Source organism: Entelurus aequoreus, linkage group LG10 (assembly GCF_033978785.1).
Source record: "Entelurus aequoreus isolate RoL-2023_Sb linkage group LG10, RoL_Eaeq_v1.1, whole genome shotgun sequence".
Taxonomy (NCBI): Eukaryota; Metazoa; Chordata; class Actinopteri; order Syngnathiformes; family Syngnathidae; genus Entelurus; species Entelurus aequoreus.
Window position 1 is genome coordinate 35492226 of NC_084740.1, and position 13329 is coordinate 35505554.

General features: G+C 39.0%; 1 protein-coding gene across 2 annotated transcripts in view; it reads right to left on the reverse strand.

The window, feature by feature from the left end:
• The window catches only part of prx (periaxin), a 38997-nt gene that overhangs the window by 14237 nt on the left and 11431 nt on the right, over nucleotides 1-13329 (reverse strand). For both annotated transcript variants that reach the window (XM_062060632.1, XM_062060633.1), the window contains exons 2-7: nucleotides 11533-11585; nucleotides 11342-11434; nucleotides 7317-7442; nucleotides 7084-7243; nucleotides 6012-6205; nucleotides 1658-1884 (exon numbers count right to left, since the gene is read on the reverse strand). In XM_062060632.1, coding sequence (XP_061916616.1) covers nucleotides 1658-1884; nucleotides 6012-6205; nucleotides 7084-7243; nucleotides 7317-7442; nucleotides 11342-11434; nucleotides 11533-11585 — 853 coding nt within the window. The remainder of the gene's footprint in view (nucleotides 1-1657; nucleotides 1885-6011; nucleotides 6206-7083; nucleotides 7244-7316; nucleotides 7443-11341; nucleotides 11435-11532; nucleotides 11586-13329) is intronic.

Genomic DNA, 13329 nt, shown 5'->3' on the forward strand with positions numbered 1-13329 from the left:
TTATGTTTTACAGACCATCTTGAAGATGGGCCGTTTCGTGGGCGGTCTTATTTACGTGCTTCTACTTCGGCTGCGTCCCTCCCCCGTCAGCCATGTTGTAGTTTTTAGCACTTCCATATGGAGTCCACTGACAGATATAAGTTCGAACTATATGCTACCTTATATTACAAATGGCAACAGCGGAGGATGCATGTGCATGCACGAGCCAGTCTGCCCCACAACAAGAGGATAGAAAAAAAGAAGGAACTTATTGACTACAGCGTAGGACTACATCGGCGGACTCGCACAAAGCTGTTTGGGTAAATTTCTATCATATATGGAGATATTCCGTGATATAATTATAATTGGGAAAAAGGTCACAAATCGGGGAAAATTCCAAACGGCTCGTTTGGAGGAAATATGAAGGAAAGCAAGACTGTTTTATAAATATCTTCGCCAGATGGATGGATGCCTCCATGGTTTGGTGTCAAATACTTTAAAACAATGACTGAATCTGCAAAAGGATCAAGCTTTAAGCCATCATCAAAACGTTACTGGCTGTACAAGCAATGTTTCATAAGAATGTTTCAGTTTATAGTGTAAGAAAACTAAAGTAATGTAGAACTCTTTACCCTTTAAAGATGACTAACCCACACATAAAGGAGAGGAAACCGGAAGTTGTAACCTAAAAGAATTACAGCCTTTAGACCAGTGGTTCTTAACCTTGTTGGAGGTACCGAACCCGACCAGTTTCATATGTGCATTCACCGAACCCTTCTTTAGTGAAAAAAAAATAAATATTTTTTTCAAATTCAAGACAAAGTTATGTTTTTTTACTGGTGCACAAAATGAACCGTGCATGAACATCACCTTGTTCATAGAAGAAAACCAACACAGTGCATGAACTCACAACGAATTACACACCTGCAAATCAGTGTGACTTCTGCTGTTGCCGTATCCATAATGCGCCAACAGGTAGAAGTTTGTATTTACACGATGAGTCGGGTGTGTTTTGACCTTCGCGGCAGAGGCTCCGCCGAACCCCTGAGGCCGACTCACCGAACCCCTAGGGTTCGATCGAACCCAGGTTAAGAACCACTGCTTTAGACGTTCAATGAGTTGTATTGACAGTTCTGTATTGAGCAGTCATCTCGTGTTCCATGTTTATCATCACAGTTTTTCTTTTTGCCATCACAACATTTCTATGGTGGTATCACACAAAAGCCAAATCATTTGTGGGGTAAATCCTGTGGATCAGAGGTTCTCAAACTTTTTTCACCAAGTACCACCTCAGAAAAAAATTGTCTCTCAAAGTACCACCAAAATTGGAATACAGTAGCATATTATAAGTAGTAACAAGTATATTTAATATTTGTGCCACTGTAACAATACACATAGTTTGAATAGTAACACTGTGTTTGAAAATAGGAAAATAAAACACTGTACTTTAATCAAGTGATTGTTTGGCGTACCACTAGATGAAGCCCAAGTACCACGAGTGGTACACGTACCAGAGTTTGAGAATCACTGCTGTCAATGCTCACTAATCTAAAGTCTCACAAGGGTTTTTTTTGTGGGGGGAGGTGCTTAATGTACAAGATGTGGGCTGTTTTGACTTTAAGGGTTCCAGTGTTTAAAATAGTAACAATTAAGTAGTATATATCGAAGAAAAGAATACCTGATTTTCCTCTTTCCCTTCACTGCAGCGCCACCTTCTGCCTCGTCCAGGTGGCCGCCCTTTCTGTGTTGGAATATAGGGAGGGCAAACTCCACGTCACTTATCTCCAGCCTGGGTGGCGTTCCCTCGATGACCAGCTCCTCTCGACGCTTCTCCTTCAGCCTCTTCAGACCGAAGCGGCCACCTCGCTTCTTCTTGGCCTTGAATGCCTTGGTGCCCTTCACGCTCTCAAACACAGAAAAAATTGAAACGGTAAACATGCTAACTTCACAGCTACTGACCTTGAGGCCAGAGCAGCCAGCCGCTAGTTAGCATGCTATGTTGGCGTTAGTGATGTGTGATACTACTGATTTTCTTCATGATCCGATATCGATTAAAATTCAGGCTGGTATCGGCAATACCGATCCGATACTTTGTGCAAATATACGTATTGCACAGGTGTCACACTCCAGGCGCAGGGGTCATATCTTGCCCGCCACAAATAATGTGTGTCAATAAAGTACTTAATTTTTCTTCCTAAATGTAATATTTCTTGCAATTTTGATAGAAAAAATTGCATCTACTGCATGCAATTGCATATAGTTTAAACTGTATTATGTGATCATCCAACAAATATATTATTATATTACAAAATATAGAACAACTACCGTATTTTCCGCACCATAAGCCGCACCTAAAAACCACAAATTTTCTCAAAAGCTGACAGTGCGGCTTATAACCCGGTGCACTTTATATATGGATTAATATTAATATTTATTTTCATAAAGTTTAGGTCTCGCAACTACGGTAAACAGCCGCCATCTTTTTTCCCCGTAGAAGAGGAAGCGCTTCTTCTTCTACGGTAAACAACCGCCCCCATAGAAGAGGAAGCGCTTCTTCTTCTACTGTAAGCAACCGCCAAGGTGAGCACCCGCCCCCGTAGAAGAAGAAGCGTGCGGATATTACGTTTAATTTCATTTGTGTGTTTCTGTAAAGACCACAAAATGGCTCCTACTAAGAGACACGCGTACAAGGTTCCACTGACTTTTGATATTCCTGTGAACCGCACTGTGGATACAACGGGAGCACGTACGGTGAATATCCGTTAGCTTGCCATGCTAACGGCCAGAAACTTCCACCCACGGTGATATTCAAAAGGAAGACCTTGCCAAAAGAGAACTTTCCAGCCGGCGTCATCATAAAAGCTAACTCGAAGGGATGGATGGATGAAGAAAAGATGAGCGAAGAGACCGGGTGACTTTTTTCACGCAGCTCCGTCCCTGTTAATCTACGACTGCATGCGTGTCCACATCACATATGGTGTCAAAAAACAAGTGAAGCACACCGAAGAAGAAGAAAAATTCGAGGGATTTGTGGATGAGTAATAACTTCAGAACGTGAGCTTTAAATGTTTATTTTGTGTGTTGTGTGACATTAACGTTCAAGCAACGTTGAGTTATTGATGTTGCTATTGCTCTGCACTATTTTGAGTGTTACTATTTTTGTGATTGCACATTTGCACATTACATTTTGGGAGTGAACAGAGTTGTTAGAACGCTGGTTTGTAATATATTATTAAAGTTTGACTGACCTATCTGACTGTTTTTTTGACATTCCCTTTAGCGCAGCGTAGGTGCGGCTAATAACACGGGGCGGCTAATAAGTAAACAAAGTTTTGAAATATGCCATTCATTGAAAGTGCGGCTAATAACACGGGGCGGCTTATGGTGCGGAAAATACGGTAAGTACTTTAATAACTAGTTGTCACCATAACTAATGATTTCAACGCAAGTTATTTATCAATTTTTACATTAAAAAATACTCTATAATAATCAAATTTGTTGGAAATTAGCTAATATTATGAGGCAATTACACACTTTTATTCATATACTGTATATTCACCGTTAAAAGTAGCCCCCTGAAGGCAGCCATAACTGCGATGTGGCTGTCAATGAAAACAAGTTCGACACCTCTGACCTAATGTGTCTAGTAAAAATTTAAAAAGTAGTGTATTTCAAGTGTTGCTACTCTTGGGGAATCATCTTGAAACGATAAAAATTCACAGAGCGGAACAACTGATGGCATTATTCTGCACTGAAAGCGTTATCTTATTTATATTAATCTCTGTATCCAAGTGTCTACAAACAGCCCACAATAAAAGGATGTATACACTTGCTGTTTTAGAATACTGAGTGACTCATTTTAATTGCCAGTACTTTTCTTAAAGGGGAACTGCACTTTTTTGGGGGAATTTTCCTTATTGTTCAAAATCATTGTGAAAAGCATGATGACGGATGTATTTTAACTTGTGAATATACGTAAATAAAAGTCCGCTTGCAGCAATGCCAATAGGAGGTCCTCTATTCCGCCTATAAAACCCAATTAAAAAAACATCCAAAAAGCGCAAAAAATACTCCATTTACCTATATGACTTGAATATTAACCAAGTATTAGTGATTTTGTTATTATAAGCGCTAACGCAGACAAACTATTTATAGCAGCGCCGTGATCATACCATGAATTGATTTACATGGACCCCGACTTAAACAAGTTGAAAAACTTATTCGGGTGTTACCATTTAGTGGTCAATTGTATGGAATATGTACTGTGCTGTGCAATCTACTAATAAAAGTTTCAATCAATCAATCAATCAATCACAAACTTGTGTGCCAATGTTCACATGATCAACTGGTGAGCTGTTTCCTTGTTTCCATGTTTGTCAAATGTTAGTCTAGATCAGTGGTCCCCAACCTTTTTGTAGCTACGGAATTTTACGGAAAAAGTTGTCCCACGGACCGGGGGGGATGTATTTTAATTTTTTAAAATTTTAATTTTATTTTTTTGTCATAAAGCAATACAATCATGTGTGCTTACGGACGGTATCCCTGCAGACTGTATTGATCTATATTGATATATAATGTATATATTGTTTTTTTTATGTTGATTTAATAAAAATAAATACATAAATACAATTATTATTATTATTATTTTTTTTACATTTCTTGTGCGGCCCGGTACCAATCGGTCCACGGACCGGTACCGGGCCGCGGCCCTGTGGTTGGGGACCACTGGTCTAGATCATAAAGCATGCCTCTCACATGGATAGTCAAAGGATGAGGATGTATTCCGAAAAGTTAGTACACTTTGACAGACAATTTAGACCCGGAACTGGCGAGAACGACACAAAAAGATGCTTGGTCCCACCCCCTTTTATTCACGAAGATTATGAGTCATTCTTCATCTAAATGGGAATATATGAACATCTGAGTAGTCGGCATCCAAATGACTCAGATCTTGTACAGTAAGTGATGTTTTATTATGTTTGTTGGCTCTCATGAAGTCTGCAGTGAGTAGTAATCAGTGATAGAGTTTGAAAAAAAATTAATGATAAATAATGATAAATGGGTTATACTTGTATAGCGCTTTTCTACCTTCAAGGTACTCAAAGCGCTTTGACAGTATTTCCACATTCACCCATTCACACACACATTCACACACTGATGGCGGGAGCTGCCATGCAAGGCGCTAACCAGCAGCCATCAGGAGCAAGGGTGAAGTGTCTTGCCCAAAGACACAACGGACGTGACTAGGATGGTAGAAGGTGGGGATTGAACCCCAGTAACCAGCAACACTCCGATTGCTGACACGGCCACTCTACCAACTTCGCCACGCCGCCCCGCGAATGCTTAAAATGATCAAAATAGGTAAATATTAAATGTTATTATAAATGTGCCCGTTACTATATTACATATATACTTACATCAAAACCTTAATTGAGGTGTTTTGATGTTTTTTAAGGGCTTTATAGGCAGAATAGAGCAGTTCCTAGGCTCCATTATAAGCCGACTTTTGATCGCATTTATCTAATATTTAGAATGCATTAACAAAAAAAATACATCCGTGGTCTTGTCTTTCATAATGACTGGCAAAATTCCCCAAAAAGTGCAGTTCCCCTTTAAATAAACAAATGATAGACTAAATGACTGAGCACAGCACAGGCGGAAGAAAAAGTAGTTCCCACCAATCGCGTTTCATTGAGACAAAATCTCAAGGATTGAGTTACTTTACACTGTGTTCTTATAAATGATGTGCATTATCTCAAATATCTAAAGTATCAAAAGTATCGATATGAGTTCATGAAGATCTGGTATTGGCAGTATCGATATTTCAGTATCGATTCACACCTCACTACTTGGCGCCTAGCTGCATATGGCCAAAATGAAGAGAAGGCTCTGAATATCTGTGAAAATTGCAGCCTGGTGTTTATATTTTTCTTTCAGCCACCGTTCTAAAAACTACTTGAGACTGTAACCTTGTGGGGAGTTTTCGACTGCTAAGACATGAAACAAGTCCACAGTAATAGTGAACTGATTACCATTTTGGCCATCTTGGCTTTGGGACCTTTGACCTCCACGATGGGCACTCCAGTTCTCACAATGATGTCTGCTTCTGGGACGGTCCTCTTAACCAGGAAGCTGACCTTGTAGGGCTCGGCACACTGGAGGATCTTCAGAGCGTCTTCATACCTCACGTTGTCAAAGTACACTTTGGCGCTCAGCAGCTGGTCACCTGAACGCAACATTGGAAAGAGTTGGTCACTAATACAGTTCCTGGCCTGACTGTGGTAATTTCGCAAAGTAGGATCGTTCCTAATAAGTGTAATATTTTTTATAACCTGTTCACAACCTTCTAATTACATTTTAAACATTATTAGAGCAAGACTAAAACACCTACATAGTCACCTTTATTCTGCTTTAATTCAAGACAGTAGCTTTGAGTACGTTCTACATGCTGGTACCCGGAGGAGTTTCCTCGTGCAGAGGTTTCCAAAGTGCAGCCCGCAGCTAATTTTTTAAAGGCCCGTGGCAGATTCTAAAAATATGATTACAAAAAACCCCCATAAAAAAGTAGAATAAAATAGCATACGGGTGAAATGTAATGAGAACAAGTTGCAATCTTGACTCCAATAACACAAAGGTGCCATGCAGGTTTGCTTAAAAAATAATAATGAATCAAAATCAATGTTGTTATGAATTATTGACCTATTGAAGGCTCCAATTACTTCACATCAAAAATTCAACTTTGAAATATTTTGGGGGGAACATTTTGTATATTTTGTGTGTTTACCATTTTAAAAAAGTGTTCTATGACAACAAAGACGTTAAGCAAACAAAAAAAAAAAAAAAACAAAAAAAAACTTAAAATTGACGGATGGATCTGAAGTTGATTTAGAGATTTATGTATGATTTATTTACATCACTTTTAAGAAAAACATGTGTTCATGTCTTATATAGGGATTGCGAATGATAGCACATCTCTCTCCAATTTTGAAATATTTCCAGTATGACTGATGTATATAAATACAATTAGATATGATTTAATGGATACAATCAAGCATAAAACTTGTTTTTCAACTCTACTGGTACTTTAAGGTGTGAAGAGAGTACCTTGCTGCAAACTGAGATGTTTGGCGGCCGGCGAGTCTTTGAGGACGTCTTTAACGAAGATTCCTTGCTGTCCTCCGCCCGTCACGCTGTAGCCGCTGGCTCCGGCCTCGGCCTCCGTCTCCACCACGATCTCCTGCGGCTTGGAGGCTTCCGCCTCAACCTGGTCCACAAAGGCAGAGAGTACGTTTAGAGTGATGACCCCAGTTTAAGGTGGAGAGGTTGCTGGCGCTTACGGTGGGCTCGCTGCCAGGTTGTGGATCCATCACTGGCTGCGCCAGTTGACAGGCGGACTCTCTCAGGTGACTTCTCTTCTGACTCAGCACCTGCTTCAACTCCGCATGGAGCTTCTCCTTCTGCTCCTGCAGAGCACACACGCACTCGATGAGGTAACACTGCAATGTCTTTTTCCCCTTGTTGACGGGCGTCCACCTGCTGCCCGATGAAAAGACCAGCGCTGAAAATCTGCTGACAGGATGGGAATGAAAGTTGTTTACGCGGCCGGTCCAGACCATTGTGTTCTACAACAGTGAGGGGTGAGGGTTTGCTAACTGCAAAAACTGAAATCTAAGTAAGATTAAACTTAGACTTAGACAAACTTTAATGATCCACAAGGGAAATTGTTCAACACAGTAGCTCAGTTACAATGATGGAAAGTGTAAGGATGAAAAGGACAATGCAGGTATAAATAGACTAATATAGCTATAAAAAAATCTAACATATATACGAATATATACATATGTGTACAGAATAATTTATATACAGATATATTATATTATGTCTATAACATATATACAATATAAACCAATGACCATGTACAATATTACAGTATATACAGTATATATGACAGCAGCAGCATAAAATAGGGAGTAGGTCCAGCAGGAAATAGAAAATAGACATTATAAACATTATAAACAAAGAGAAGTAGCTAACATGTCACATGTCAGGTAAATATCTCAAATAAGGGTGATATTTGCTTATTTTCTGTCTGATAAGACAATTCTTCTCCCTAAGCATATTTTATGTTAGTATTTTACTTGTTTTAAGTGTTTTGGTCCTAAATGATCTCAGTAAGATATTACAGCTTGTAGCTGGGATGTTATGACCTATATTGAGTAAAACATGCTTGGAACTAGAATATCAACTGTTGCAAAGCTGTGTCATCAACGCTCACAAGTATAAAACTACTTTTTTAAAGTAATAATTTCTTATTTCAAGCATGAAAAAAAAAATCATGACTTTGACACAATTGTGTCTCATATTAAAACAGATGACAGCCAAATGGACTTTGCTGTTTTATTTTCAATGAAACAATAGAAAATACGTACTCATATAGTAGTACAGTTGTTATTAGTGAGAATATACTTATTTTAAGGTATTTTTGTGTTCATTGAGGTTAGCTAATTTTACTTCTTTTGGAAAGTCTTGACAAGCCAAATTTTCTTGTTCTATTGGCAGATAATTTTGCTTAGTTCAAATAAAATACCCCTAATTTTTGTATTTTTTTTCCCTTGTTTTTGAACCCTGACTTTTTGCAGTGCTGCTAGGGCAGGGGTCTGCAACCCGCGGCTCTGGAGCCGCATGCGGCTCTTTCATGCCGCCGCCGTGGCTCCCTTTGGCTTTGAAACCGAATGTCAACAAATAATGGTTACTTGATTTATTATATTTCATTTTATTTAGTTTATTTTAATTTAAAAGTTGTTATTATGCAGAGTTCTGGGATCTTGTCATATGAAAATAAAACACATTTTAATATACACTACCGTTCAAAAGTTTGGGGTCACATTGAAATGTCCTTATTTTTGAAGGAAAAGCACTGTACTTTTCAATGAAGATAACTTTAAACTAGTCTTAACTTTAAAGAAATACACTCTATGCATTGCTAATGTGGTAAATGACTATTCTAGCTGCAAATGTCTGGTTTTTGGTGCAATATCTACATAGGTGTATAGAGGCCCATTTCCAGCAACTATCACTCCAGTGTTCTAATGGTACAATGTGTTTGCTCATTGGCTCAGAAGGCTAATTGATGATTAGAAAACCCTTGTGCAAGTGCAAGCATGTTCACGCATCTGAAAACAGTTTAGCTCGTTACAGAAGCTACAAAACTGACCTTCCTTTGAGCAGATTGAGTTTCTGGTGCATCACATTTGTGGGGTCAATTAAACGCTCAAAATGGCCAGAAAAAGAGAACTTTCATCTGAAACTTGACAGTCTATTCTTGTTCTTAGAAATGAAGGCTATTCCACAAAATTGTTTGGGTGACCCCAAACTTTTGAACGGTAGTGTATTGTCGATGGAAATGTATGTCACAGCCCTTATGCGACCTCTCTTGCTGCCATGCAATTGTATTGTTTTTAGCGGTCAACCCCTAGCAATGGACGGATCAAAAAAGAGAAACATTTTATTTATTTCCATTTTTATTAATTTGCTGTTTTTATTGATGACTAGGTAGTTGTTTTAAATTTTTAGTCAAATGAATATGCCGCAGTCGTATGCCTTCAGAACACTGGAATGAGTTGATTTTTATTTTTTTATTCATTAATAAGGGAAGGAACAGTGTATTTTTTTCTAATGTTCAAAATAATTTGATGATTTGCTTCGTTATACCCAGAAATACATGAAATAAGTGTTTATTTTCATAAGTCCTATAGCACAAGTTAAGAAAACTATAAGTGGTGTTATCGTCATTTTAGGAATCTAACAGAGTTTGTGTCTCTAGGTTGGTTTTATTTGGGGGGAAATGGGCTCCAATGGCTCTTTGTATGCTGAAGGTTGCCGACCCCTGTGCTAGGGGGTTGTTGCCACAAATACAACATATGGACAAAAGTAAAGGGACAAAGATCTTCATCTGTTCATGGATTGATAAGAGATTTAAAGGCCTACTGAAATGAATTTTTTTTATTTAAACGGGAATAGCAGATCCATTCTATGTGTCATACTTAATCATTTCGCGATATTGCCATATTTTTGCTGAAAGGATTTAGTAGAGAAAATCGACGATAAAGTTCGCAACTTTTGCTCGCTGATAAAAAAAGCCTTGCCTGTACCGGAAGTAGCGTGACGTCACAGGAGCTAGTATTCCTCACAATTCCCCATTGTTTACAATGGAGCGAGAGATTCGGAGCGACAAAGCGACGATTACCCCATTAATTTGAGCGAGGATGAAAGATTCGTAGATGAGGAACGTTACAGTGAAGGACTAGAGAGGCAGTGATGGACGTATCTTTTTTCGCTCTGACCGTAACTTAGGTACAAGCTGGCTCATTGGATTCCACACTCTCTCCTTTTTCTATTGTGGATCACGGATTTGTATTTTAAACCACCTCGGATACTATATCCTCTTGAAAATGAGAGTCGAGCACGCGAAATGGACATTTAAAGTGACTTTTATCTCCACGACAATACATCAGTGACACACTTAGCTACTGAGCTAACGTGATAGCATCGTTCTCAAATGAAGATAGAAACAAAAGAAATAAACCCCTGACTGGAAGGATAGACAGAAGATCAACAATACTATTAAACCATGTACATGTAACTACACGGTTAAAAATTCTCAGCCTTAACAATGCTGTTGCTAACGACGCTAAGGCTAATTTAGCAACTTAGCAACCGGACCTCACAGAACTATGATAAAAACATTAGCGCTCCACCTACGCCAGCCAGCCCTCATCTTCCCATCAACAGCCGTGCTCATCTGCGTTCCAGCGATCGACGGCGCGACGAAGGACTTCATCCGTGGGTTTGGCGGCAAGCATCGGCTAGGCGTAGTAAGTAGTCCTTGTTGTGTTGCTGTAAGTATTGTACTTAGCCGCTAATACACCGATCGATCCCACCTACAACGTTCTTCTTTGCAGCCTCCATTGTTCATTAAACAAATTGCAAAAGATTCACCAACACAGATGTCCAGAATACTGTGGAATTTTGTCGAAGAAAACAATAGGTTTTTGTATCGGGTAGATGGGGTACAACCACTTCCGTGGATTTTGTGACGTCACGCGCATAAATCATATCCAAAGGAGTTTTTCAACCGGAAGTGTGGCGGGAATTTTAAAATTGCACTTTATAAGTTAACCTGGCCGTATTGGCATGTGTTTCAATGTTAAGATTTCATCATTGATATATAAACTATCAGACTGCGTGGTCGGTAGTAGTGGCTTCCAGTAGGCCTTTAAGTCCTGGGTTGGCCTTGAATCTTATCTATTCATCTTCACAATTGGACATTGAATGTTTTGATGCATGCATATTTGCGTCTCACCACTCTCTCTGGACTCTCGTGGTCCTCCGCAGAGCCGCTGTGGTGAGCGTTGCGATGCGGGCCAGTGGGGGGAGACCGCCTCTTATCTTTTACCTGTGGACATTAGGACAGCGTCTTACTGACACTTGATGAACAACACGTAGGTAGATTAGTCATGTGTGGCTAAATGTTTGAGGTCAGCGTTCACTTACAGCTTGATCTCTGCTCGTGCTGTAAACATGGCCGTCCTCTTCTCTGTCAGAGTCTGAAAAGGGAACAACGTCGCGTTCATTCGTGCTTTCTGTGACTGCTGAGCTCGCTGGCAATAATAGTTTCATTTTTTCATTTTATTTTATTAGTTTATTTGAATGGGGACAACGCACATTGATCAACGTTGCTGTAAGTGCTCAGGTTTTAGCTACAAAGCTAGTTTCCAACCAAAGTCCCTGGGCAAGATGCATAGACCGCCAGCAGAAAACAGTATCCAATCAAACAATCATTAAGAGCTTACTTAAAATAGAAAAACAATTGATTAATATCTTTATAATAAAAATAATATTCTTAAATGTTCTATCTCTAAGGTGTCCGAAGAGCGGCACAAAGACATTTTCGGCCCGCATGTAATTTTTTTTTATTGGCTCTTTTGCTTTACACTAAATCAGTGATTCTCAAACTGTGGTACGCGGGCTTTATCTAGTAATACGCCAAAGAATCACTTAATTAAAGTACAGTGTTTTATTTTCCTATATTCACACACAGTGTTACTGTTAAAACTGTGTGTAATGTTAAAGTGGCCCAAAATATTAAATATACTGTAAATTCCGGACTATACGCCGCCACTTTTTTCCTACGCTTTTAACACTGCATCTAGTTTGGCTAATTTATGGGTTTTTCTTCGCTGACGGCCACAATGCAAATGGTTAGAAAAAATCAAGCAAATACACTGAAAAAGTGTTATTGTTTGTGCTATGGCGCCATCTTTTCGACAAGTTTGCTCACTGCAGGTGCTGCAGTGCTCTTCTGTTTCAGAGCTTTGAGCCGTAAGTACAAGTGCCGATCCGTCTTCAAAGTCGTCCATAACGTTTTTACTCGAAAGGATTTTCATCTTTCCAAGCAACATTCATATTTTTTACAATACAACTAAAACAATTCAGATTTACTAAACCGTCCCATGTGTAGGAGTGTTTTCATGCATATTTGTACGTAGCACTAGCTAACATGCTAACATGTTTACAACTATCTGTGTTGGCATTAATAACTTACAATGGCAATCTTTTCGTATTGTTCCGGTATCACAAATTCCTCAGTAAATTCTCCAAAACGTCACCATGGACTTATTGAAGAGCTAGCCTACGCAGCTAGTGGGTTCCATAACCAAAATATCCGATAACACATTGTTTCATTAAAGGACAAATCTGCTAATGATAACGGCAACCAATCCGAAGGTCTATTGACAAGAGCATGTGTGCCTGGTTGGAGATCAATAAAACAGGTTATATTGTTTTAATCTAACATGCTAACATGTTTACAACTATCTGTGTTAGCATTAATAACTTACAATGGCATTCTTTTTGTATTGTTCCGGTATCACAAATTCCTCAGTAAATTCTCCAAAACGTCACCATGGACTTATTGAAGAGCTAGCCTACGCAGCTAGTGGGTCCATGACGATGACTTCTGTTTTGTTTGATCATCTGTTTTAATGCCGTGTTACAGGCACCGTTTGGAAACAATTAAGGTGCGTAAACAAACATTTACAACATTTCTGTGTAAATAACTCATTTCACAACGTATATATCTGCGGCTTATAGTCCGGTGCGGCCTATATATGGGAACACATTTTTTTCCCTAAAATTTAGTGGATGCCTATAGTCCACAAAATATGTTACTTGTGAAATAAAATCTCTGCCTTTTTTTTTCATAAATACGTAAGTCTACTACGCTATTGTATTTTAATGTTGGTCATCATGGTGAAACTGGGAGAGCTAAGGTTTTTTCGAGGTTGTAAA